At 41.1% G+C, this 26864-nt stretch overlaps 2 protein-coding genes across 5 annotated transcripts; one reads left to right on the top strand and one right to left on the bottom strand.

Annotated features, from left to right (window-relative positions):
* Nucleotides 1-1564: 1564 nt before the first annotated feature.
* Nucleotides 1565-16039, bottom strand: LOC134011784 (protein yippee-like 1). 2 transcript variants are annotated; one of them, XM_062451229.1, is made up of 5 exons: nucleotides 15506-16039; nucleotides 10830-11114; nucleotides 7952-7995; nucleotides 7345-7453; nucleotides 1565-5586 (listed from the first exon to the last, which is right to left on the bottom strand). In XM_062451229.1, the coding sequence occupies exons 1-5, from the start codon at nucleotides 15599-15601 to the stop codon at nucleotides 5497-5499; spliced, it is 624 nt and encodes a 207-aa protein (XP_062307213.1). In that variant the 5' UTR covers nucleotides 15602-16039; the 3' UTR covers nucleotides 1565-5496. The 2 variants fall into 2 exon arrangements, with proteins under 2 accessions (XP_062307213.1, XP_062307214.1); XM_062451230.1 differs by lacking the exon at nucleotides 15506-16039 and adding an exon at nucleotides 14440-15356.
* Nucleotides 16040-16946: 907 nt separating this feature from the next.
* tars1 (threonyl-tRNA synthetase 1) lies at nucleotides 16947-26710 on the top strand. Of its 3 annotated transcripts, none has more exons than XM_062451189.1 (19): nucleotides 16947-16982; nucleotides 19490-19564; nucleotides 19757-19947; nucleotides 20467-20590; nucleotides 20933-21054; nucleotides 21613-21730; nucleotides 21911-21975; nucleotides 22091-22169; nucleotides 22285-22431; nucleotides 22600-22698; nucleotides 22949-23115; nucleotides 23552-23714; nucleotides 23941-24078; nucleotides 24243-24320; nucleotides 24419-24519; nucleotides 24803-24907; nucleotides 25341-25413; nucleotides 25979-26093; nucleotides 26281-26710. In XM_062451189.1, the coding sequence occupies exons 3-19, from the start codon at nucleotides 19832-19834 to the stop codon at nucleotides 26427-26429; spliced, it is 1959 nt and encodes a 652-aa protein (XP_062307173.1). In that variant the 5' UTR covers nucleotides 16947-16982; nucleotides 19490-19564; nucleotides 19757-19831; the 3' UTR covers nucleotides 26430-26710. The 3 variants fall into 3 exon arrangements, with proteins under 3 accessions (XP_062307173.1, XP_062307174.1, XP_062307171.1); XM_062451190.1 differs by lacking the exon at nucleotides 16947-16982 and adding an exon at nucleotides 17017-17129; XM_062451187.1 differs by lacking the exon at nucleotides 16947-16982 and adding an exon at nucleotides 17146-18060.
* The last annotated feature ends 154 nt before the right edge of the window (nucleotides 26711-26864 follow it).

Below are 26864 nucleotides of genomic sequence, written 5' to 3'. Positions count from 1 at the left end.
AACTTGGGAAAGGTTTTGTACTGATTTTTGTGTCTGTCCGTGTTGATCCTTTCATTTGTTTGTCAAACATTGTGTCTTCTTCTTCGGTGGTGTGTTCCTGTGTCTTGAGCAAAACGGACAAATGTCAGAAGAATGATGATGTCAAGGATTGGTTGTGTAAACATTATATTAAGTAAACACAACATTTCATCTGACTCCATGAACTCCCCTCTGAACAATTAGTCACATGTATAAACAATTTAATCATCGGCTAATTTGAGGGCACGGATTGTGAATGTGTTGCTGTTTTGGAGCTGTACACCTGTGGCACATTGTCTTGCTAGAAGCTGTCTCTGGTTGTCGGCTAAAAACACTCTTGTTATTTTTATTGCCCATGCTCTGCTCTCTGCATGGAATCGGTTGCTGTTGCCCAGGTGACAGCATGGGGAAAACACTGTGAAAACATTGCGGGCACATTCGTTGCAGTCTCCCCCCTCCACTCCATGGCTTCCTTTCCATCTTTTTGCCGTGAATCTCCACACAGGGGACAGGTGGCCCCTCCCCCTGATGACATCACTGCACTTTAAATAGAAGCAGCGTTCAAGTCATGGCAACTAGCTGAGAGTCTGCACACCCTACGGTCACCTCCAGCTATTGTTTTCAGGTAAAAGACACAGCAAGAGGGGAGGGGGGGGGATAGAGATGGAGATGAATGGTTGTATGGGGAGAGGGAGGAAGAAATGAAGAGACAAGAAACACAGAGGAGGAGAGCCTTTGTCAATATTATCCTTGAAACTCATACAGCCGACACACAGCTGAGAAAATAATACAATCAAAACAGACATTAAACAATATTCTACTTAATGTACGAAAAGTTTGATAACACTGTACCAAATTAGTGTTTTAGCACAAGCCCTACAATTAGTCCTAATAAGTGAAGTGCCTGTGTGCAGTTCCCCAATCTTACAAACACGGACCGTATGAATGGTGAGATTGAACCCCACATTGATCCTTGATCAGATTTTTTAAGACAGAAGGCTGAATTAGGGTATATAGGGCTGAATTAGGGTATGTAGGGCTGAATTAGGGTGTCATCAGCACCTCTTTACCCCTTCAGACATCTACTACTAGGACAATTTGAAAGTATTCAATACATAATTATTCTTAATTGCTCCAGTTTCTACTTCCTTTTAGTATTTTACACGCTGCTCCTCTCTACGTAGGTGAACCTTGCAGTGCCTTAGTTAGTAGTTTGAGTTCCTAGGTGACAAGAACCCAGGTGGCACAGTCAGACTCGTTGACAGCCTTCATTTTAGGTGTATTGTGTCAGACGAGGACTATGTCAAATATGGCACGATGAGCCAGGTCTTTAATGAACAATCACAGTCTCCTATCAGTCACCCATCCAGAGCTTTGCTCTGGCACTTTAGAAATATGTAAGAAACGTATGCTGAGCCTGGGTAATTGCACACAGTGGATATGAGTGACTTCATTTTCCCGAAGGAAATTCAAGACGTTATAGTTGGATGAAAAGGCAATTTTTTATTATATAGCCTACAATTGAGCCAAACAATTCACATTTGAATGCCATTTAAATTTTATTGTGATATCTGATACAATAACAAAATGAAAACAGATTAATGACTTTACTCAACCAGAATGTAAAGCAATGTAGTCAAGCGAAAAGAAAAGGCGAAAAAAGGTCAAAACTTTAATATAGGTATTACAAATACATCCCATAGACCTTGTACGTTATTTTAACAGTCCTATAAAAGAACTATTAATAATGAATCTTTCCAATGTAAAACAATTTTAACCTGGATTCAAGTCCTTCCAATATACTGACTGACAGACAAAGAGTTGCTGTGTAACCAAATAAGATGGCTGGGATTGTTTTCAGTAGAAGATATCTGAACAGTACATGTTGTAGGCTGCCTTTTTAAGTTAGAAAAGTTAATCATCAATAAATCTTTAAGATTTGTCATATTTGAGAGGCTAGTCATTTCGTTTTTTTGGTTTTTCCTAGTGGTTGAATCTCCAGGAGTCAGAAACAAGAAGTGCCCATATTTTTAAACTAAGATATTTGGTTTGCACTATTTTGAAACTAGCTGCTGCTTTTACATGTGTCTGTGTAATTAAAGAGACCCACTACAGAAAATATTATGTTAACCCCATGGGATCCAGGCAATATGTTTTTGACTGATTAATTTTACTGTACCTGCTTTTAAATGCCGTTTAGCAGTCTCAATGGAATATTCTCACTAATCATAAACGATTAAGACTCATAATTAACAATATCCATCAAAACTGTACTTCAAGCAAAAACCCAATAGAAAACGATAGTTCTTTAAGTGTCAAATATGGTTGACATTAGAAAACGTAAATATAACTAGTCTGTGAAATCAGTGAAATTTGTGTCTGTGACAGCAAATATAAGTTCACAACAATTTTATAGCCAATATAAATAGATACACTGTAGTATTAAAAAACATTATCCTTTAACTTTTAGTGACACCAAGGTTTCTGGATTTGGGCTGCTCCTAGACACACTGAGATAAGACAGTCACTGATGTAAACAGTTGGTGTGGTCCAAAGAAAACAGTGTCGACAGCTTCTTAATCAGCTGTCATTGTAATTTATTCTATCCTCCTTTAAACTGCCTTTTTATTTCAATCTTTTATAAAGGTAGAGGAATCCTATACATCTCCTGTGAAATAATATCCCACGACAATAATCAACGTGAGCGACAAACTAATGTGAACGAGATAGAATACACATGTCCCTGCGGCTGGAAATGTGCACGAGAAAGGGTGGTGTACGTCTCATTTGAGCAGTGCTACAAGGCGATTGGAGTGACGGACAATGTAGATACATTCCCGTAACAACTGTCGGCATGCAAAATTACAGAGGAAAATGACTGTGCTCAATGTCACAAACGAGGAAAGGTTTTGGGGATCGCCCGCGATCCTACATGATTGATACAATTAATGTAAAATAATTGCACAGGGGAGTCCTAAGCGTAGGTTATATGGTCTTGGCCAATAGTCTCCCAAAACTTGATTGGAGAACCCAGCTCATCCTAAACCTACTTCGGTTTGGGTTCAGCAAAGATAAAAATGGCCCTCTTTTCGAATTTCACCTGACAAACAAAATACAAAAAAGGGACAAAATAAAAAGAAAGCATACAAAGAAAAAATTTACTTGCTATAAAGCTTGCAAATCAAGTAGAAAGCGCAAACAAAAACACCAAATAAAAAGAACACTTGACAACCAAAATGAACGACAAGGAAAGCAAACTCACACACTCCTGCATATAAACATTCATCCCCGTACATAAAGCCAGAGGTATAGTTAACAAAAGTGCTTTAAGTCAGGGAAGTAAAAGAACAAATACAGTAGAAATATGTATAAAACCTTAAATATGTCACTGCGTACAAAAACTCAGACAATGTATCAACTAAATGTTTTTGTTCAATCTTCAAGTAGGTTGTTGGAAATCATGTTGGGTTTCATTGTCTTTGTTTTAGATTATAAGGTTATGTGATCGGCCTGACCTTGCCAGCAAAGTAAGCCCTCACTGATTTCAAATCCCTTCAACCAGCAACCCAACATCCTTACCCACTCAATTCCTAACTGCTACAACAACTGCAATACAAATATGTTGAAGTCTGAATATTTGTAATTAAAAGCTACTTCACAACCCCATCCCCAACCCTATACATTCCTCCATATAACACTATCCTTTTCCCTATACCCTCACATGTACATATACAGATTCACTCTACTCTGAATATAATAACCATTTTTTAAATCATTGCTTTACATTTTCAGCACTAAATTCCTACTAGATAAAATATTTTGGTACATTTAGGTTTGGATAGGCTCAAGTCAGAGCTCTATGAAGTTTTGAAGAAGAGTGTGTCTGAGGGGAATGTTGACAGAAAGGGAGAAGCCCATCAGTTCTCTGCTGGGTTTTGGAGTTACGCACCCCACAGCAGGAGGATGAGAAGGGGGCTCAATTTTTGAAGAGGCACAAGATTCATGCTGCTTAGAGGCAAAGAAAAAAAGAAAATAATTTAGAGGTTCTCCGATAGGGGTAAAGTGCTAACACGTCCACATTATGAATGATGTCTATAAGAATGCATTTCCGTTACAGCAGCAAAATATGTCACAGGTGTTTTTTTCAGCTTGTGGTTTGCTCAAGTGGTTGTCATTTTAATTTTATCACACCTGCAGTCTACTAACTCCTTATTGAATTCAATGCATCTTGTACATTATTTCAATAATCATTAAAAAGGGCTTCAAGACAGATGCATAGGAAAACAGGGCAGACAGACATTTGCCTCTAAACTCATGAACCAAAGGCCTCTGCAAAGTGCAAACAAAGTAACTGCTTTCAAGTACTTAAAACTGCTTTAGAAATACGCAAGTTGACACAAATTGGCATGCAGATATACAAACAGTGTGTATATATACTGTATGCATGTATGAGAGCAGATGTCCATACACGTAAATATAATCCATATCCTTACTATAAATATATACATGTATATATACTTTTTATCAATGTAACACGATGATGCATTAAGTGTAGGGTGTCAGTACTGTTGTCAAAAGGAACCAGCCACAATGACATTTAGTAAAACATTACAGTTGTGTATGCATGTGTGCCATAAAGCACCCTATTCAATGTTTTTCTAGAAACACACCATTTTGCTTTTAGGGTGCTTTAAGGCACAGGGATGTCCCACAGATTGCACAGTGAAGTCTTAATGACAATACAGAAAACAAAGGGTCTTAATCATAGGAGATAACGTGATAAAAAAAACACAGTAGTTACACAACCCCACAACCGCTGCCATCGAGCCTGTTTCTTTCCTTAACTGTGAAATAGACAGATGCTGACACGTGAGCCTTGGTATACCTACCTCAACCCATAGTCCCATTTGGACCTTGCAGGTAAAGAGCACCAGGAACAGAGACAGGCCTATAACCAGGGCAGAGGAGGACACAAATACGAACCAGTAACACTATAACATCTGCCGAAAAAAACCCCCACACGTAAAATGAACAAACCGAAGAGCCCTACCTCCGGCTCACTGCGGAAGGAGACAAACGGCTCAGTCGCGCCTCTCTTTCTCCCCTTCGACATCCTGCCCACCATGTCCCCAGAAACACGCAGCTCCGGAGGAGAGGAGGGTCAAACACAATGGGGAGCCATGAAGAAGAAACGCAGCTTCACTAAAAGGAAGGGAGAGACTCTTTGTGGCAGCTGAGGGGGGGGGGGGGGGGGGGGGGGAGTCATCCCTGCTGCTGGGTCATCCCTGTCTTGGATTCCTCTTCACTATGGTGTGCAGTTTTCCTAGGGAGCAGGGTGTTACGGTGTGTTACTGTTTACAGTAGGTGTGTTTTAAGGGGACGGGGCGATGGGGGGGTCATGGCTGTTGTTGATAGCGGGGCTGTTGGTGGTCTGTGGAGTCTGACAGAGTTTGAAAGTCATGAAGCAGATCCTGGAGGTCACTCCCATCCGTTGTCCTTGATCATGTGCGCCAGCTCAATGATGAATTTCCCTTCCTTGTACTTCTGACTGCTCTCAAATGCATGCTCCTGCAAGAGGAACAGACCAGATACACTGTGGCATCAGTACATCAACTTTATCAAGTGTATTCTGTTAAGTCTGTGGCCCTGGTGACAAAGGAGTTGATTGAACCCTTTATTGCAATGGAAATAGGTTTGTCGTTGGCGGTGTGGTTCTTTCTAAGGGGAAACTCCCCGCCTTGGAGCAGAGCTAGCATAGTACAAGTGCATGCAATAACAAGGCAGGGAGCATAGGATATAAGATTCCCCGGTGGACAGGAATCATTTCAATGATTCACAGTTCGCTTCACAGAACAACAACATCCTGTATTAACGATACAGAAGACAGTCGCAGGATCTGCACAATATTCAAGAGCATAGTAACGCATGACGCATCAGCATGTGCTGGGTCTGTGAATGAATGCAGTATTCAGGTCCTCTACGGGGGAAGGCTTAGACCTTCAATTAACACACCTGCAGTTGACTGCATGAGTGACATCAGCAGATGACGTGACATGGCTGAAGTAGCTCTGCCAATTTACTTTTTAACTACCAAACGTTATGTTATGGTAATGACTCTTTTTTCAGAGGTCTCTACGGCCTAAAAGGTCTTGACATAATGGTTGACTAAAAACATGGTCGTTCATTCATATTTGTCTCACACGTCAAGTTTTGTATTATCAAAAAACTTTGTTAAATGGTGTGTTCACCACAACATGCATTCCATGAAATTGTCTTTCATATTTAGACATGGGAATTAAGGACTGCCTCCTTAATGGAACCCGTTACAAACTGTGATGAACTAAGTCACCATTAAAGTTTATTTAGCCAGGTCTTCTCATTGGTTCCTTGAAATACATTTACAGAGTGGTTCAATTTGATTACATGCACGGCTGACCCTAATACGACAAAACATTTGCAGCTTCATTGACTAAACATAAAAGGTCTACTGTCTTTGGTAGTACCATAGCAAGAATGATGATGCCCCCCAACTAGTCTAGTTTATGGTTAGGCACAGCGGCAATGTGAATTCACTAACGTAAGCCTTGCTTGCATCAGTTAAACAGTACTCAAATTATCACTATTATTACTTAAAAAGAAAAACAAAATGTTATTATAAACCTATGTAGCAAAGATAAGGATCACGTTAACAGTGCCCTTCTTTACATTTTACATTTACATTTAGTCATTTAGCAGACGCTCTTATCCAGAGCGACTTACAGTAAGTACAGGGACATTCCCCCCGAGGCAAGTAGGGTGAAGTGCCTTGCCCAAGGACACAACGTCAGTTGGCATGACCGGGAATCGAACTGGCAACCTTCGGATTACTAGCCCGACTCCCTCACCGCTCAGCCAACTGACTCCCTCCCTACTTTATAAGGAATAAGTCTCACCTTTGGTTTAGAGCAAGAATTAAGCCACCTCATCTGCAGGCACCCATCATGGATAACCTGCCTCTATGACCATGTGTAGGCTCTTGCAAGCTACAATTTATTTGTTTATCCTCCTTGCAGTATCGTGGACACAGTGGATATGTAAACGTGACTCAATAAAAGCAATCAAGTCAGTGAAAGTAATTTCATTTGTACTGTATCTAAGCAGGGACTGTCGCCATGGGGGGAATTCTCAAACACTTGGGGGAAAAAAACATGTATGAATGAGCACAAAACTGTGAAATGGTTCAAATGTGCCAATCCTCGCAAGAAACAGGTTAGGAGACAGTGGGAAACGAGGGCTTAAGAAAGGATTGCAACCCACAACACGGAAACGGTTCGGACGGTCACTTACGTATTTCCAGCCTAGGGTGGTTTTACAGTTTTCACAGTAGATGTCTGCTACGGCGTGCAAGCCTGTGAGGAGGACCCGCTCCTCGGCCGGGCCGCAGCCGATGTTGACCCTGAACAGAGCACAGAGAGAGGGAAGGAGAGAGGAATTACAGTCACCCCCACAGAGAGCGAGCAAACACGATCAGAGTGCATGACACTGAATGTGTTGAGGATTAATGCCCATTTTCATTTGGGGGGATTTTATTGATGGACCCTACCTTACCATACAATCGAATAGCTGTTTGATGACTGATATTTCTTTTTACGGTAAAGAAGGTATTATAATGAATAATAATAGTAAGAAAGTATTGTGCAGCTACATAGGCTTGGTGTGTTTACCAATTCACTGAAATAATACAAACCAATACTGAAAAAATCTCAGGCAAAGGTTTATACTCACTACAGATTATAGATAGTTTTATGTCTATGTTTATGAATAATTATTACCGTGTGATGAAAGCCTTCATTTCCAATTGTGTAAACATTACATACAGTATTCTCCTTTTATATCGTATGCACTTCTACAAACTCCTTAAAATAAACGATCAATCTCAGGAGTTAATACTTACACCGAGTTAAAGAGATAGGCTCTTCCCTGGCTGCCTTGAAATGACTGAAAAGAGAAAGAAAATCATTTCAATGTCAGACGACACAGGAGACCAGGAGGTGCACCGTGCTGAAGAATGTGGACACAAAAGACGATTGGCCTTCTCTCCCAGTAATATTGTTTGTGCTGTTACCATTTCTTGTATTTTCTTTTCTTTAAGATTGGGAGGAGCTATACAAAATGTGGGATTAGGTTGGATACTGTAAGAAATTGATATAGTCCTATATACTGCCCGGGCCAAGTGCCTGTGTTACTGTCGCTACAGTTTGTTACATTTTGCAGCAACCATTCCAATGGTGCTTTTGCTTTCCAGGCTCCATGCATTTATTTGCAATGATTTTACTACCCAAAACATGCTGAGGAATTAGTATTTACATTTTCAAGGCTATGTTGACTCTACAGTGTTACATTCAGTGAACTGCTGTGACAAAGTTATCGTTGTATAAAGTTGTTGTTTTTGTTGAATAACTAACTGTGTCATTAGTGTGTGTTGCCTTCTTGGATCATTCTGCAACCCACTTCTGCGTCTGAGACCTACCGGCTAAGAACCACCGTTGTAGTATACAAAGTGAAGTGTGTTTTTTTTGTTTGGGTTTTAATTATGCACCACATATTTGGAAGATATTCAATGCAGATTCTAAAGCTGAATGCTGTATAAATTAAAATGTAGCGCCTCAATATCTTTGCAGCGCATCAATGATTCAACAACATGTTAACAGTGCGCAATGACACTAATCTAAAGCGCAAGGTCTGTTTTTGAAAAATTATGAAAAATGTCATTTGTGTTTTGTGTAGTGGGGCTACTTTAGGAACCAAACATATTGGTTCACACTAGATTGTGAACAATCAGGGATTTTACACAGCTAGCACTACTATTAATCTGTATTATTTTTAATTAATTTTTATTATCAATCTTAATCTTAATCTTAATATCTTAATTAATCAAAATTCAGATAAATGTAATTTTTTTGTTGCATTTAACATTTATGGCAGTTCTAGTAAATTTGGAATTTCACCAGTTCTAATGTTAAAGTAAAGCTGGACTAACCTAGTATTTGCACAGCACATTTGTCAAAAGAACTTTGACAAAGTAATGACAGAACAGTACCTGCGTATTAGCCTGCATGTGTAGAGGTGCAACCGACACATGGGGTTAGGACATAAGCCTGTCAACCTCTCCCTGTCATCCTTGGCCGACACTGTTAGCCAGGGCCCCCAATCGGCTTTGCTCTTTCCATTGCAAATGAGTGCTGTGGCTGAGACTAAATCTACTGCTAAGGCCAAGGCCCATGAGCCTAACCGCTGCCTAAAAAAACCTCCAGCTGCCTTTGTTGCCAACAGCAACAAGTAAACAGGTGTCGCCCCACTGGTGTCAACTCACATGATACTCTGGGCTTTAAATGCGCTCGGTAGAAATAAATCCGTCATTAATCTGTTATGGATGGACATAAATAAAACAAAAGGATTGATCGCTCAACCTTTAAGGAAAGTTCTGTATTTACTCTATTACTACAGCGAGCAATAGAGTCTCCTGTCGGTATATTCGCACACAGTCAACTGCAGAAGCCACATGTAGGGATGACCTTCAGTTTCGTCGAGAGAACTGGGTCAATCCCGGTGGTGTGACAGACTCAGTCAACAAGGATGAGAGAAGGGGACCGTGACACGCTGCAGGCCTGGGTCTTGTAGAAACTACACAAGTTAACATCTGGTAAAAGGATACTTCTCGTTGCTCTTATTTTGAACACACTTGTCTGTTTTTACTTCCACAGGTTTCTCCAGAGCTGGCCGACCTCAGGGACGCGAGTTTGCTCTCCCACCTTCGAATTCCACCAGATTGTCAACGTTAACTTTTGTTAACCGAAAGTTCACCGATTTTCCGTTGTGCTTTTGCATGCAGACAGCTCTGGTGTCACTTGTCACGAGCATGTATCATTGTCAATCACCTTCTTCAGCTGCCCAATCAGATGAACACCCTTTTGAAGCCTCAACTGTTCAGTTAGATCGCCTTAGATCATCTTACACAGGACTTTTTCGGTCTTACTTTGCAGATGAGGTACAGCATTGCTCTGCATTTCTAAAATGAGTCCATGCAAGCCATTTTAAAATAGGACAGGAAACAATTTCTAAGTCATTTTGACCACAGCTACCATTCAATGTAGTTAAATCGTAGTTGATGTAACTTTAATGTTAAGTGTTTGTAAACAAAAAAACAATCTGAGTCTATATAAGTTAGACAGTAATTGTATTCAACTAAATGTTTTTTATTTTTATGTGACAGCAATGTTGGTGCCCATCAACTGTGTCTACACTTAACCAACCAAGGCAACTGACCATGGCCTGGATCCAGGTGTGGATGTGATCAACTTTTCATAATTGTTATGACTGTCATGGCCTTTCATATACGACAACATGTGGTTGCATGTGTTTACCCGTGTGCACGGGAGACCCAAACCAATACAACTTCTGATATCTCCAGCTGTATTAGCCTGGTGTAGCAGTATTATGTATGTGTGTGCCTGCATCAAGACCGATAACTAGTCAGCGAGCTTGATTTACTGAACTCTGTGTGAGCCAGGTCATGTCATTAATGTGCTTTTAGAACTGTGCATGATTAAGTACTGCCCAATAAAGTATACATTTATCGATATGTAGATACACTCCTAACAATATGCATTTATCAACATGTATGGTTTAAGTGGTATGTTTGCACAAGAATCACTCTAGATTCAATGCAACTTCTACACAAGTAGAAAATAATGAATACAAATGAACTAAAAGTGACATTTTAGTGAATTTTTTGGGGGGTGCTTTATCCAAGTATGGCATCCTCCCCTCACCTTTGAAATCAGCTCGTCGTGGTTCGCCAGATGTGCCCGGCAGTGGATGCAGCTGTATGTACGATGGCAACTGGGCAGGTAAGCCTGGAATGTCTTCGACTTGGTCATTTTCACCATATCACTCGGACAGGGCTCGTCGCTGGCGTCGGGGCTGGCACTGGACGAGTTGCAGCTCTGCTGAACTTGCTGACAGAAGAAGCACTGGAAGATGCAAGCCAAAGCCGTCGTTGTTCTGGAGTGGGTGTGTGGCACGCTCCACACAGACGCCACAAGAGGAAATGGAACCTGCAGAGTGTGGGGCGTTGGAGGGGAAGATGTTTTTCGTAAGTGGAGAGAGTTGTCATAAGACATAAACATAATGCAATTTTGTTGGGGTTCAAAAGGGGCTGCATTTTTAAAGAAAAATATGCGGAACTCTTAACCCTTGTGTTATCTTCGGGTCATTCTGACCCATCAGTCATTGTGACCCACCGTTGTATTGCGACAACTTTACCGCATACAAAAACAAAGTGAAGCATTTTCTTTTAACCGGTGGGCTGTCTCAGACCCCCCACATTGCGAAGGTTAAAAGAAAATTATTTTTATTTGTTTTTGTATTGGGTAAAATTGGGTAAACACAACGATGGTTCGTTATGAACCTTTGGGTCATGTGACCCGAAGGCAGCACGAGGGTTAACACGTTGTCTTTGAATGGCATCTTGTGTAATAGATAGAAATATTTTCCATGAAAGGCGTGCTGAAATTCCAAAATACTGTCTCAGTGCATTTTCACATGGTCCAAAAAAGCTTTTATTTACCCCCTTTAGACCTCATGCAGACCAAAACTATGTAGAACTTGACTGACAAGCTGTGGGAGGGCCAGGGAATCTGTCTGCATATCAGGGGCCTATTCCTTAAAGCGAGTTTACCAAATAAGCCAAGCTTATGTCAGGGGAAAGTAACATGACATCAGCCCTGGCTTATTTGGTCAACTTGCTTTATGGAACCGGCCCGAGGTCTTCCTCTAAATATACACATCAACACAGGATTTGAACAAAGTACAAAATCTACGCACTTGTTACTGCAAAAAAAAAGAAGAAAAAAGGAAAGACAACGCCTGTTTTATTTGATCCTCTAACCCAGTGAGGGCAACAAGTGGCCCTACAGGACTGAGACTGACAGCCAGCCCCTAGGGCTCAAAGAGCTGAAATGCAGCGTAACAACTAGATCTGTGTGGTATGCTCAAAAGAAAACCAGTAAATAATTCCAACTTTATTCTACAACTCCCAGGGCAGACCAGCCAGTTGTGTGGAGGAGGAAGACTTGAGACACTAGCACATAATAAAAGCTCAATAAACACTCTTGCTCTCACCATCTCTGGGATCGCCGTGCCACATTGGTGGACGGTTGCGGGCAAAACACTGCACCCAAGCCCCAGCAATGGCCGGTAGTGACCCGGCCCAGCCAAAAATGGGCCAACCAATCGCCAAAAGTGACCTTCGACAGCCAGCCAATGACCCAGCCCCGGCACCACCAGCCAGAGCCTGGCCCTGACGAGGGCTCCACCCTGCTCGCTCCTTCCCTCGGCTGCAGCTGGGGACGTGCGAGGGGGAGAGTGGGGAGATTTGGCCATCCTGGGAGCCAGCTTCTGATCTGTGCCCTCGACAACACCTCACCACGGACTCAACTCGTCATGGCTGGCAGCTCGTTTCCATTAGGCTCCAAGGTGCACCCAACTGGTGATGAGGGGTGTTGTAACCAAGGGCTCTGGAGACAGTGCCAGCCAGAAAGGGACAAAAAGAAGAGATCTACAACTCCCAGGAGAGACCAACCAACAGTGAAGAGGAAAACCCAACCCCTGGTGACTGCCTTTATTCCCTTCAAATATCCCTTTACCCATTAAATGTCCTCAGGCACACTATACTGTTCTCACAACCATAGTACAATAACAATCTTATGTTAATCTTACAACTCTAATATTGCACTGGTAACAAATGTGTAGTCTTCACATTAATATGTTTAATAGTAGGAGATCAACTGGAAATAGTGGGTCATGCACTACTCAATTAATTCCCAACCTGAAATCTGTACCATGTCTTGCAGGTTACAATTTAAGCTCCATATTCTGTTTTAATTCTCATTTATATCTCAAATGTTTCAGATACAACTGTGTAGTATACCAATTTAAAAATGCCATGTTATCTTCCATGCTATCTCCTGTTGGCATGAGTGGAGTGGACAAAGTATCTCAAAAGGCTGTGCATCTCTATAGCCCTTTGTTTTTATCAATACGCTCCAATAGTTTCCTGTCAGATGTGTCTTATTACTTCGGGGTTGTGATTGAGAGAAGGTTTTTAAACTCAATTCACTATACAGACTCCCAAACCTCATACTTTTCTGACTTTTAGTGGCCACTACAACTATATTTATGCATTGCATAATGTTGCCGGCAGCATGGATTGAATGCCACACTATGACAAACTACTTTGTCATATCATTGCACCTTAACTTGCACAGGGATGTTTTTATTGTCTTTGTGGACTGACACCCATTACACTGGGCAGTTATGGGTCAGAATACACATATAAAATGATCGTAAGTGTTTCCTGAATTTTGTCTAAGACATACTGTCATCTTTGACATACTATGTAGGACTGTTGCGTGCCATTTGAGATTCAGGTTGTTACTCCAAGACAGTCATGAAACGGAGCAACTTCCACAGCTGAACAGGAAGTCCACACTTCACGTCAGCATGACATTTACAGGTTAATTATTCCAATGTTGGTGCATGCGATGTTTAGGAGTGTGACAAAGACAAAACAAAGACAGGTCTTTTCAAATGTTTTAACCACGTGATTGATGAAAATATATAACAAGACACTTTGTAAAACCAGTGGAGAGCCTATGCATAACATCAAATCGTTTTCAACATTACAATGACAATGGACACGAAGCTATTAATAACAACACCAATGCATTCTTGATCAATTACAAAAAAAATCATTAAAATTGACACGATTTGTTATGACAATAATCACAGCACGATCATGTAAACATTTTAGTGGATGAATTTAAAAACAGCTTCTATAAGTATGAACCAAATCCAACGAGATCTTGCATTACTTATTGAGAGCCATGCATTGATAAGCAACACTTCACAATTGTGAATGACAAGAAATGTAGCGCGCACATGAGCGCAGCCAACAAGTGTGAGCACAACAAAGGGAAGAAGCCGCGTGCGACTCCTTGCTTGGTACAGAAAAGGCAGTTCGTAACCAATCAAAATTCTCAAAAAAATCGGTTTAGCATGCGTCTCTCTCTCGTGTTTTTCTTTTTCTTAATGCTAAAACGTCTTCTGCGGTTAAAATGATTCCTTTCCGCACTGATTTTTAATGCTTCTTTTACTGTGTTTGGAAACAGCATGCACAGACATTTATGACGACTCACGCGGAAACATCTGAACGATTTTAATGATGTAATTTTGCAGTCAAATATAGCATGAATCTCGAAAAGAACATTACAAGCAAATATGTAATAAAAGCATTGTCGTAGAGGCACTAAGTAATACTTGTATTATAGTCGGAAAAATATGTTCAATAACTTTGATATGGCGAACACATTTCATACTCACCACCAGAGTCTAATCAGATCAGACCGAAGCTTGACCTAAATGGTGCATAGGCTAAAACATGCTGCTGGTGTCTCCCAAATTAATTATTTGTTATCATTAACGTTTGAGATAAGAACAGGGATCCAAAAGAGTTGGCTACAATGGACATTTCCGTCGTCTTTGTTGTTGCCTTTGTGTTGAGTTCGTGATAAACTGGCTTGGTTACTTTGTGATGAAAACGTCACTGAGGGGAAGATCCTCAACTGTATGACTGACGCCTACAGTTCCCAATACGAGTCTATTCTCGAGGAGAAAAGGTGGGACTTTAACAGAGGCGATATCACACACCCGGATGTGTAAATAAACACGAGCAGTAAACATGAAAATTGAACGTCCTACTCCATGCTGTTACACGATGATTTAACGTCTGGTTTATATGTCTGATTGTCTGTTGTACTTTCTGAAAAAAGTAGAACTTTATTTCACTCTTTTGCCAAAAGCGATTTCCAACTTTGACTTTCGTATCTCCCTTTATATTTGAAACCGCATATATAGACTATTTATATGGATCATTGATCATCGTATTCGTATGCATAATATGCCATTGGGTTGGTCTTAAAAACTATACAAACTTCTACTACATTTGATAAAACTGGATATCACGACCATATTACCTACCACATCGACAGTCTTAATAACAGCATGCACTGACAATCATGACATCATGCACCTAGGCGTAAAGATAAACAACAGTAACACACATTGTATAACAATGACGTTGTTATGAAGACAACGTTCGCACAGAATGGGTACCCTCGATGAAGCCATAGGTTTTTGCGTCGATATTACTGCTGTCAGACACTTCTTATGAAATGTAGGCTATGTAAAGCACGGCCGCCATATGAAGTATACCTAATTCAAAATTTATTGTGCAATCTATTATTTAAAATATGCCACAACACTTAGTAGGCTACTGTCACTCACACGGATATAAAAATATTCCGATGTTGTTAGAACTAATCTGTAACGAGATTTAACTAGGTCCAATTGAACTAGATAGGGGTATAGGCCTACGAAATCGTCTTACCCAAAATGAGGATCCTCGAGAAGATCTTTGAATGCAGCGGAGAAAATATTTTCTCCACCGAAGCAGTTCACGTTCACAAATTTTTGTGTGGTCCATACACAGTCTGTCTGACCTACAGTTCCATGACTGCGTTGTCTAGAAGATGCATTTAACCGAAATCTAAATGCTAAAGTCTGCAGACAAGACTGTCAAAAAGACTGAGGCAAAGAATTTGACTGTCCTCTTAGGCTAGTGTCAGTCGTTTTCATTCTGAGACGTCGTTTGTGAGAGTCAGACAAGTAACTGCAAACGAGTAAACAGTTGTACAGTCACATATACTGTGTCGTATTAAAGCAGGGCAATGTGTCTGCAGGTACTGGTGTTTATTTCCTTGTAATGTCTGACACACTGTCCTGTCCTCGAAATTAATTTGGAATTCAATCCTGACTTTTCTTATGTAAGGCTTTGTCTAATGACATTAACCCTAACACCGTAAATTACTGTAGGTTAACAAATAGTTTTCCATTACACGCATAAAAACATAAAACAAATCTATCCTCTCATCGCCCAATTAAAACAACTAATCTAACCGTAATCCGACCAATCATCGTGAAGTGGGCAAGTCTTAAATTTGATGGAACCAATCGCTAAAGCGATGTAAACGGACAGGATCACTTGATCAAATCGCGCTCCTGTGTGTCTCAGTGCGTGCGTCTCAGTGTGCCACTGAAAAATACAGTATCACCTCACAAAACAAGTTGGTAAACATTCCCTCTCTGACAACACTTAACGTAACCTGAGAACAGGTGGGCTGTGTTAAGCCCATGAATTTTCTTAGTCAAGGATAAGTGCATGCAATGTTTAATTTCCTAACTCCAATACAAACATAACATTCGAATTACTGACTTAATGTAACATTTTCATTTTAGAGTAAAACAATGTATACGGCCTTAAATTGGTTCTCAAACCTCTCTGACCAAATCCCAGCTTTGATACAACCAAACATTTGTATAAAAAAAAGAAAAAAAAGACTATTACTTAAATTACTTATCGCACAGGAACCTGTGGCTGTAGATAATGGCACTCCACAAGATTATGGCTGTTTGGCATTTGGTGCTGGTTTCCCATCAATCCTTAGATGTGGTTCAGACTAAAGGGCCTGTAAACAGTGCTTTTCATGTCTCCAATCCTGGCGCTAGCGCTGTGGTGGGTACAATTAGCCCCCAGCAACTGGATCAAGCTGCCGGATCATACGCAAGCAGCTCCTGACTGATGGGGTCGAGTTCACTATAGCAGTGGACTTTAATCCTGGTCCTCAGGGCCCACTATCCTGTATGTTTTCGATGCTTCCTTGCTCCAACACACCTGATTCAAATGAATGGTCGTTATCAGGCTTCCACAGAACTTGATAACGACCCATTTATTTCAACCAGGTGTGCTGAAGCAGGGAAGCGTCGAAAGCATACAGGACAGTGGGCCCTGAGGACCAGGGTTGGAGGTCACTAAATTAGAGAATGTGTGGGTCTTCTGTGGGTGTTATTGTGGGTGGCAGATGTGAGGCCGTCCCAGGCAGAACTGACTGCATTAAGTCCCAGCGTCCTTGCAGGGTGTGGGGTCTGAAGCTCTGCCTGACCTCCTGGTGGAGGTGTGGATAACATTTCAGAGGGTGGAACATTTGAGCTGTCGGTGGAAGCTTTGTGGGTTCCTACTCTAGGGGGCAGTAAGAGGGATGTGGTTGTGCTTCTTATATTGAGGTTGAGGCACTGTAGTCTGAGGAGTGTGTTGATATTGGTAGGAAAGGGTTGTGGTAGGTAATTGTTTGGTAAATGTGGGGTTCTGGAGTCAGTGCTTCATGTCTCATTGCATTATAGGGTGTATAGGGCTGAACGGAGGGTTTTAGGTTAGGGGTTGGCTGGGTGAGTGGTGCAGCAGGTCTACTTTCTACGAACTCTGGCTGCTGGAAGGAGATAAGTGTTTGGTTGCTTGGCTGGTCCACCAGTTATGCAAAGGGGGTATCCTGGAATGTGCATTTAGAGCAGTGTTTAATTCCGCCTGGGGAGAGTAGCAATTGGTGTCTAGTCTGCCTCACATTTAAAAAGATGTAGCCTAGGCTATGCTTGGACCGTCCAGTTGATAAGTGTAGGCCTTCAAGCCTTACAATTGAATGCGATACATCAAATCTAAAGAAGAAAAACAAGAAACGTGGTAGATAGTTTGCAGGGCTATTTTCATGTGTATTTGGATGACTGGGGTGGGCGTTAGGCCGTAGGTGTTTTGTTTATTTTTATTTATTGAGTTGGCCTAACACTCCCGAACAGTAAGTGGCGGTAATGTACCTCTCTATGTTGCAATCTGCCATTAAAACACAAAGAAGAGTAAGAAGAAACGTGTAGATCGGCAGTAACCAACAACTTCCCTTTCCAGTAATTGAGTTGCTCATATCTTAATATAATCTACCAAAAAGAACTGTTTTCGATTGGTATATTCATTTTACTTGTTAAATATCGTTAGTCTTAATGGCGGAAGAGCGTGTGATGGAGAAAATGAAGGAGTTGCATTTGGACAAAGAGAAACAGGTAGGCTAACGACTAGGCTATTTTAGGATAAGGTTGCACGAACCCATTTCATATATTTTGAGTAGGCTATAAATCCCACGTTTATTTTACTTAGCCAGAATCCTAGTCTTCTCGCAAATCCATTTGGACTCTATCGTTGAGTTCCTCCGCTTTAGTGATGTATGAAGGATGAACGTAGCCTACATTTACGACCACCGGCATGATAGCCAGAGGTGTCGGTGAAGTGTGAGCTGATTTTACATAGTTGTTACTCTGGAAGAACGTCAAGTGCCACTGTCAAAGATGGCAAGACTAGCCGGCTACATTAAAATTGCTTTTCAACGTACCAACCTGCACTCTAGCCTATAAACGCATAACTTTTTTTAGAATAAAGTAATAAAAAAAAAGTAAGTAATCTTTTCACGAGTTGGCAGCGGGCACGTTTCTATGTGCACTAAATTGTAATATAAAAATATAAAGCCATATCACTCATTGCATGTGAGTGTAAAAGCGTATGGGTGTTGTATCATATTGTAAGCAATTTACCTAAGATCATTTAGGCTACCTAAGATCATATCCTTCGCAACTTACCATACGCGTATAGGTAGGCTATTGCATCATAATCTTCGCAATACACCGCTGTTAATGCTAGGGAGAGGTGGTATGTAACTTGTGACGCAGGAATAATTGTTTATGAGGCGGGCGTGGCATTGATTTAAATTCTCGGAAAACAAGGTGCACCACTTTATAAAGGATTTGATTGTTGAAAAAAATTCACACAAAAACTGGATGTACCGGATAACAAACAGGCAGCACTAGGATACAGAGGGTGAGATAAGGACCGCTAGAGAGCGTTGTGCCACACATATTACGAATAGGCCTATTCTCTTTACATTTAACCTGGACCTACAAAACTCAATCCTGACAACTAAACTGTCGGACACAGAAAAGAGGTGACACTGCTCTATTCTAACCCAGTGCAGATAACTGGGTTGGTTATCTGATCCAATTTACATTTAGTCATTTAGCAGACGCTCTTATCCAGAGCGACTTACAGTAAGTACAGGGACATTCTCTGATTTAATAGCCCGACTCCCTAATCGCTCAGCCATCTGACCCCCCTATTTAAGAAAACAATTCCTTCTGCGATGTCAATATTGTCAGATGAGATCTCGTCTAGCCCTCCGCCAGTAGTGTGGGGGAAAACAGGGAAGAGGGTGGAAGCTCAGGACGCAGTGTCTTAATTAGGGGGAGGGAGGAAGAGCTATTTAAATGTTTAGTTTAACTATGCATTTCAAATTCAGTTACTTTATCTCTCTTTATAAAGAGAGAGAGATGTATATTGCAATGCATAACATGTGGGGGAAAAAACATCAGTTTCACTTCTATCTGATAAGCTTTGGACCCTTTGATAATGGTCTCCAAATTACACATCTTTGAATGCATTCAGTGTGGAGCTTCTGAAAGCAAAAGTGGAGCAAAGAAGGCCAAGAAATCTTCAGGAGACAACGTGGGCAAGTCTGAGGTGAGTTGCAAACCATGAGAAGTACATTTCAAAGTTATTTGATATGGTTTGGCATTCAGAATGCCAAACTTATTGATATTGGGCTTTGTAGTATTGAAAAGTATGTTTCAACAACAAAATATTAAGTAACCCATCAAAATGAGTTCCTGGTTTTTGGCCCAAGGCACTCAAATGATTGAACTCGTTTCACAGCTGTCCCCACCACCCCAGTTTATCGATGAGCGCCTGCGTCTGTATAGCACCCTAAAAGCTGAGCACGATGCTCTGATGGCTAAGAGAGCGCTGGAGGACAGCCAGCCCATCAAGGTCACCCTGCCGGATGGCAACGTGGTGGATGCTGAGTCATGGAAGACCACACCTTACCAGGTGGCATGTGGGATTAGGTGAGTGTGGTCATAGTGGCTGGCAAATGCAGCAACTCCTAAATATTCATAAGCGGTCACGCCTTCGTTCAAGCATTGATCCTGCATAGCAAGCTGCCAGTCAGACTGGCATTTAAAAAATAATATTATCACCCAAATGTCAGATCAGGTGTTCTTTGATTGTATACTAGATTATGTAAATATATGTACATATAATGGAATCAAGTGATGTCAAGACTGGGAACTAGAGATTACAAAATGCTTCCACCTTCTATAACGAGGTGCATTCGACTTCATGCAGCGGCGCCGACAGCCGGCTGCAGCCGGCTGACTTGAAGCTGAGAATGCCATTGGCTGCTTCAAGTCAGCCGGGCTGCAGGCGGCTGCACGCGACGCCGGCACTGCATGAAGTCGAACGCACCTATTGACATCTCCTGCTGCATTGGCCTCTCTGCAAACAGTGACCCAGAAACTGAGCATTAACTCTTTTGCCTATGAGCCGCAGGGATAAAAATGCAAATAGTTTTGTTCTCTTTACAGCCAAGGTCTTGCTGACAACACAGTAATAGCCAAAGTCAACAAAGTTGTGTGGGACCTTGATCGACCATTGGAGGAGGATTGTACCTTGCAACTACTGAAGTTTGATGATGAAGAGGCACAAGCTGTAAGTCTAGCATTGAATCTGTAAATATAGTGTTGAGAATCAATCCTTAGTAATATGAATAATAATGATGAACGCCACCCCAACATCTAAGTGACATGTTTCTTCTTCTCTTATCTGCTGTTTATCCATCTAGATGTTGTTTTTCTTCTCTTTTTATTTATCAGACCATTTTGGTAGCCTAACTCCTCCCACAGTTTAACCTAAACATATAAATGATATAATGTATGCATATTACTGCCATATATCCATGAACGTATGGTATTGTGTAATGCATTGTGTTTCGTCAGGGCCTCTTCTCAGGCCATTGTCTGGGTTCCTTACATATCTTCTTCATGGCCTCAGGTGTACTGGCATTCGAGTGCCCATATCATGGGTGAAGCCATGGAGCGTGTGTATGGGGGATGCCTTTGCTATGGTCCTCCCATTGAGAGTGGCTTCTACTACGACATGTTTCTTGACAACGAGTGAGTTTTTGTTACAGACCTCAACCATACCGATAGGACTTCTTTCTGTAATGGTAGCAAAATCTTAATGAGGAGATTCATCAGGAATATCGCCATCCTTATCTGAACGAAGGGCAGGTTGGCTGCACAGTTGCCAGGGGACACAGAACTGACTGGGCACACATACTCACCCACTAGGAAAACAGGACCAGAGAGGGGGATGCTAAGAAACGGCAACATTTTGATTTATTCTGTATGTTCTCTCGCTGTCCAAATGGATTAATGATCATATTTACTAAAACCAGACTAGAATGAATCTGGATCCTGAAGGCAGCAGTCAGTGACGATGGGTAATAAAAGATCAGAGGTCCCATTTTACAGGCTCATTTCTAACTGTAACATGAGTATTAATTTACATGTATTCATTTAGCAGACAAAGCGACATACACATAATAAATACATAAATAAGCAAATGAAACAAAGGACACACGTGAACTGGGATCCCAGAGATGGTTGCTATGCAACGACTGCATATTATTATTTCGTTCACTATGATTTGCGTTCTGTTGTTTTTGCCAGGGGTGTGTCAAGCAATGACTTTCCTGGCCTTGAGAACTTGTGCAAGAAGATCATTAAGGAGAAGCAGCCTTTTGAGAGGTTGGAAATTAAGAAGGAGACTCTTCTGGAAATGTTTAAGGTAGGTACGACTTTCAATCCTGGAAATTGTGTCGTGTCAAGCAGTCCATCAATGTTTGTCTATGTCAAGCTATAGTTATTGACCGCAATTTGGCAAAATGCATCTCTTTAAGGCCAGGTGTAGTTACTATAAATACATCAATATTGCACTTACTAATCATTTTAATTCTAATCCTGGCAGTATAACAAGTTTAAGTGTCGCATCCTGAATGAAAAAGTTACCACCCCGACCACCACAGTCTATAAGTGAGTCCCCATCTTTATAGAAGATTACAATTCAATGTCTGAATTCATCTATACTGGTTTAATTGGGTGTTCTTGCAAGGTTCAAATAAAAAATATTGTAATTTGTTATGACAAGGTGTGGGCCCTTGATTGACTTGTGCAGAGGGCCTCATGTGAGGCACACTGGGAAGATAAAGGCTCTGAAGATCCATAAGGTGGGTTTTGCTTTCCAAACATCGTCAAGGTAACAGGAAGGATTTTGCTTTGCAAACAAGTAACTTACAAATTCAATAATCTCACTGACAACATGCATTTCCTCTCCTTTTTCAGAATTCTTCCACATATTGGGAAGGCAAAGCCGATATGGAAAGTCTTCAGAGGATTTATGGAATCTCCTTTCCAGATCCCAAGATGCTGAAAGAGTGGGAGAAGTTCCAGGAGGAGGCCAAGAATCGAGATCACCGCAAACTCGGCCGGGTATGTGCCGACAAACGGTTATTATTAGTTACAGAGAATATGACACACAAGGACAGCAATGTTTCAATGTAAAACTAAACAACGAGGCTTGCTAGAAGTCATGGTGTAGGCTACGTGAAGCAAGTTTTAGACGGTTCTAGAATGTCTTGTCTGTTCTACTATCCCCAGGAGCAGGACTTGTTCTTCTTCCATGACCTCAGCCCAGGTAGCTGCTTCTTCCTTCCCAAAGGCTCCTTCATCTACAACAGCTTGATGGACTTTGTCAAAGTAAGTGAACATCGTACATCCTGTTTCAGATCGGATGGCTCGTCTTTGTTGCTGTGTGAAGACATTCGTTTTTTTTTCCTATTTAAGTTCTCAAACCATATAACAAGTTGATGAAACCATTGGCATGATGGACTAATCTAAACGTCGTCTGAAATACACGTGTGAATTCTGAAAACTTGAGATGAGATTCGAATGATTGATCCAACCAGGTGTTTGAGCCCTTCTCGTGCCTCCTTTTACTCTCTTTCAGAGTGAGTATAGGAAGCGTGGCTTCCAGGAGGTTGTGACCCCAAATATCTACAACAGCAAGCTGTGGCAGACCTCGGGCCACTGGCAGCACTACAGTGAGAACATGTTCTCATTCGAGGTGGAGAAGGAGATCTTCGCCCTCAAGCCAATGAACTGCCCAGGACACTGGTACGTAATGTGCACGCACACGCACATCAACAAAAACTGAACAAGATTGTTGACTCAGGAAGAAAGAAGTATCACGTGACTTTCTTTGTATGTCTGTGTATAGCTGAGGTGGGTTTTAGTTCCTAATAATCTTGTTGGCATGAGGTAGTGCTCAGGATATTTCTGGTTAAGAGAGGAACAGTGGTTCTATGAACTAATTGTGTTCTTTTTGGATTGGTAAAGAGTCCAAAAATCTTAGACCACTCAGCAAGATACTGCTATTTGCATTTGTTTTGAATGTAAAACACGTTTTCATTTCAATTGGTATTAGTTTAACAGTTGTGCAAAAAAGTGCAGCCTACTTGATTTGGTTTCTTGTCACTGTATTGCCTGTGAGACCTTTTGAATGTTTATTAAGTGAGCTTTCACATATTAATGGATGTCTTCCTCTCCAAAGCCTCATGTTTGACCACAGGCCGCGCTCCTGGAGAGAACTGCCCCTGCGACTGGCTGACTTTGGTGTCTTGCACCGTAACGAGCTCTCCGGGGCACTGACCGGCCTGACCCGTGTCCGCCGATTCCAGCAGGATGACGCCCACATCTTCTGCACTATGGAACAGGTGATGACCCAACCAAATGGGCTTTTAAGCTTGGCATATTTCCTCAACTGCACAATTAGTAGACACGTATCTAGGTGGAAAAGACACCAAGTCGAATTAAGTTATGGGAAGTTGTTTAAGAAGCTAAATCAACATACAAGCATACACTAGCCATGTTTGAGAGTCCTGTAACTCTAAAATAGGCCAGAGGTTGTAAGGTGATGTTTGTGTTTTTGTGTCCTATTAGATTGAAGAGGAGATTAAGGGTTGTCTGGACTTCCTGCGTACTGTGTATGATGTGTTTGGATTCACATTCAAACTGAACCTCTCGACCCGACCAGAGAAGTTCCTGGGAGAGCCAGAAGTTTGGGACCAAGCCGAGAAGGTAGTCATACAAGACACAAACACAACTGACATTCACAAATGTTTTTCCACTTTGTACTTGATAAATCCAACAAGATGTTATTGTTGCAAAGATTATTCAAGCTTTAATTTAGTTAAAGATGGCTTCCATTGTTTAAATAAAAAGGGTATCTCTCTTGTTTAAAGCAACTGGAGAACAGCCTGAATGAATTTGGAGAAAAGTGGGTTTTGAATCCTGGAGATGGTGCCTTCTATGGACCTAAAGTAAGTAGCAAACAACAGTGCTGTCAAGACTGGAAATGGTAATATGACCAGAACCTCTGCAGAGAATAATGATCAATTGTTTGCTCTTCTTCACATAGATTGACATTCAGATAAAGGATGCCATTGGCAGATACCACCAGTGTGCCACAATTCAGTTGGATTTCCAGCTACCAATCCGCTTCAATCTCACCTTTGTCAGGTACAGCTGCAATGGTCTTTCACTTTGGAAAGTTTGGATGATCCTCAAAAGTCAGTTGTTATTGTGTCGTCCAAATGCAACCATGAAATATGCAATTGCCTTGGGACTGTGGCAATCATACTGTATATATTGGTACACTACTTCATTGTTTTTTGCTAAAAATGTTTTCCCATAAGCAATACTGCACGTTGTCTGCGCTGCAGCTACTCAGCATGTTTTGAAATGTTGTATTGCAAACTGATTGTTATTGATCATTGATATTTTGTATCTATTTGTTTTGCAGCCATGATGGAGATGACAAGAAAAGGCCTGTGATTATCCACAGAGCGATCTTGGGTTCTGTTGAGAGGATGATTGCCATTCTGACTGAAAACTATGGAGGGAAATGGTTAGTGTACAGTTGTGGTGTGCCACAACATGCTTGAAAATCATCAGTTCATTGAATTTGTGATAGCTTTGAGTTGACTTCATGACTTAACCCTTGTGTTATCTTCGGGTCATTCTGACCCATCAGTCATTGTGACCCACCGTCGTATTGCGACAAATTTACCGCATACAAAAACAAAGTGAAGCCTTTTCTTTTAACCGTTGGGCTGTCTCAGACCCCCCACATTGCAAAGGTTAAAAGATAATTATTTTTATTTGTTTTTGTATTGGGTAAAATTGGGGAAACACAACGATGGTTCGTTATGAACCTTTGGGTCATGTGAAAAGGTTTTGTGTGCAGATGTCATTTAAACCTGTATCATATTAGCTCTTTTGTTTGTAGAGAAATGGGATGTAAATCATACGTTTTGAAATGTTTTTTTTTTTCTCCATAGGCCTCTGTGGCTCTCTCCGCGTCAGGTAATGGTCGTACCTGTGGGACCAACCTGTGACGAATATGCCCAGAAGGTACACCCCGGACACACCTTGGTGTTCTGGAATATTTCTGTCTAGAACAGTGTTTCTGTGGTTTTATTGAAACGAAACAATGTATGTGTTTTTTTCCAGAACACAGATAGTTATTGTAGATAAATCAGGATTTTTGTGTGTCTTTTTTACTGTGTTCCGTTGGTTGGTCAGATTGGGCCCCATGAGGAACCTAGGGTGTGTGTGTGTGGGGTCAATGTGCAATAAGGAGATGGAAATGCCAACAACAACAAGAATTGCATCAGATGTTTCCACAATTCTTTGCAAGAAGTTGGACTAAATCAATTATTTGTTTAGAGGCCTCACCTCTGTGAAATGTATCGATTTATTTAGAGTAATGCAATAATGTTTTTTTGATACAAGTTTCAGTTTGAATTCTTTTATTGAAAACCATTTAATTCATTTTGATCTGGCAACAATCCAGCTCCTGGGTCAGCAGTTTGTCAATAGTTTCACCAAATAACCCGGGGATAAACATTTGTCTATGATCTGCACCAGTTGTACTTAAGTTGTTCTCCTAATCTTTTGAATCCGTCTGTCTATCCAGATACAACTGGAGTTCCACAGTGGTGGGCTTATGACTGATGTGGATTTAGATGCAGGTTGTACTCTTAACAAGAAGATCAGGAATGCACAGCTGGCTCAGTATAACTTCATTCTGGGTGAGTATAAGCTCTTGAAAATGTTAACTGGCTGCCGTAAAGAAACCAATATATTTAATGCCCTAGGAAATTATTCAAATGAATAATTAATTTGATAGGAACTTTGTAAGCAAAACTGTGTCTTTTCAAGTCAAGCCTCTTAACGTGTCAATTATAATGAAGCCATTTTCTTGTCTTTCGGTTGAAGTTGTGGGAGAAAAGGAGAAGACGAGTGAGACAGTGAATGTCCGTACCCGTGACAACAAGGTCCACGGTGAGCGCAGCGTGCAGGAGTGCATGAAGCGCCTGCAGGAGCTGAAAGCAGCAAGGAGCCGCATGGCTGAGGAGGAATTCTGAACCGGCATACAGAACTTTGTTCACAAACATCCATTATTTGGAGAAGTCTGTGCAGTTTTGTACACTGTGGAGAAACTTTTAATCCAGAGACAACTGTATCTGTTAAACTTGAGTTGTCTGGTTCATATTATATTCAGTTAAATCAGTTTGGCTACATTACACCTTTCATGTAAATTGTCAGGAAATCATGTTTGATCACATTTGACTCTTTTCCCAGTATGATTCTTTCATCCTGTATGAGGATCTGTAATAAAATCATAAATAAAACACGTTGACTAATACTCGGCCTGCTTTACTTTAGGCATTTCATAAATGCTTTGTTCCTGCAAAGTTGTGAGAACAACAGGTAAACTGTAAAGCTAACTACAGCACACACATCCACACAATAATCCTAATCCATCCAATCACTTTCATTTTGCATGTTGCCAGAAATAT

This window comes from Osmerus eperlanus, chromosome 25, assembly GCF_963692335.1.
Source record: "Osmerus eperlanus chromosome 25, fOsmEpe2.1, whole genome shotgun sequence".
Lineage (NCBI taxonomy): Eukaryota > Metazoa > Chordata > Actinopteri > Osmeriformes > Osmeridae > Osmerus > Osmerus eperlanus.
Note: the sequence above shows the minus strand (reverse complement) of the source record. Positions and strands in the feature narration are given on the sequence as shown.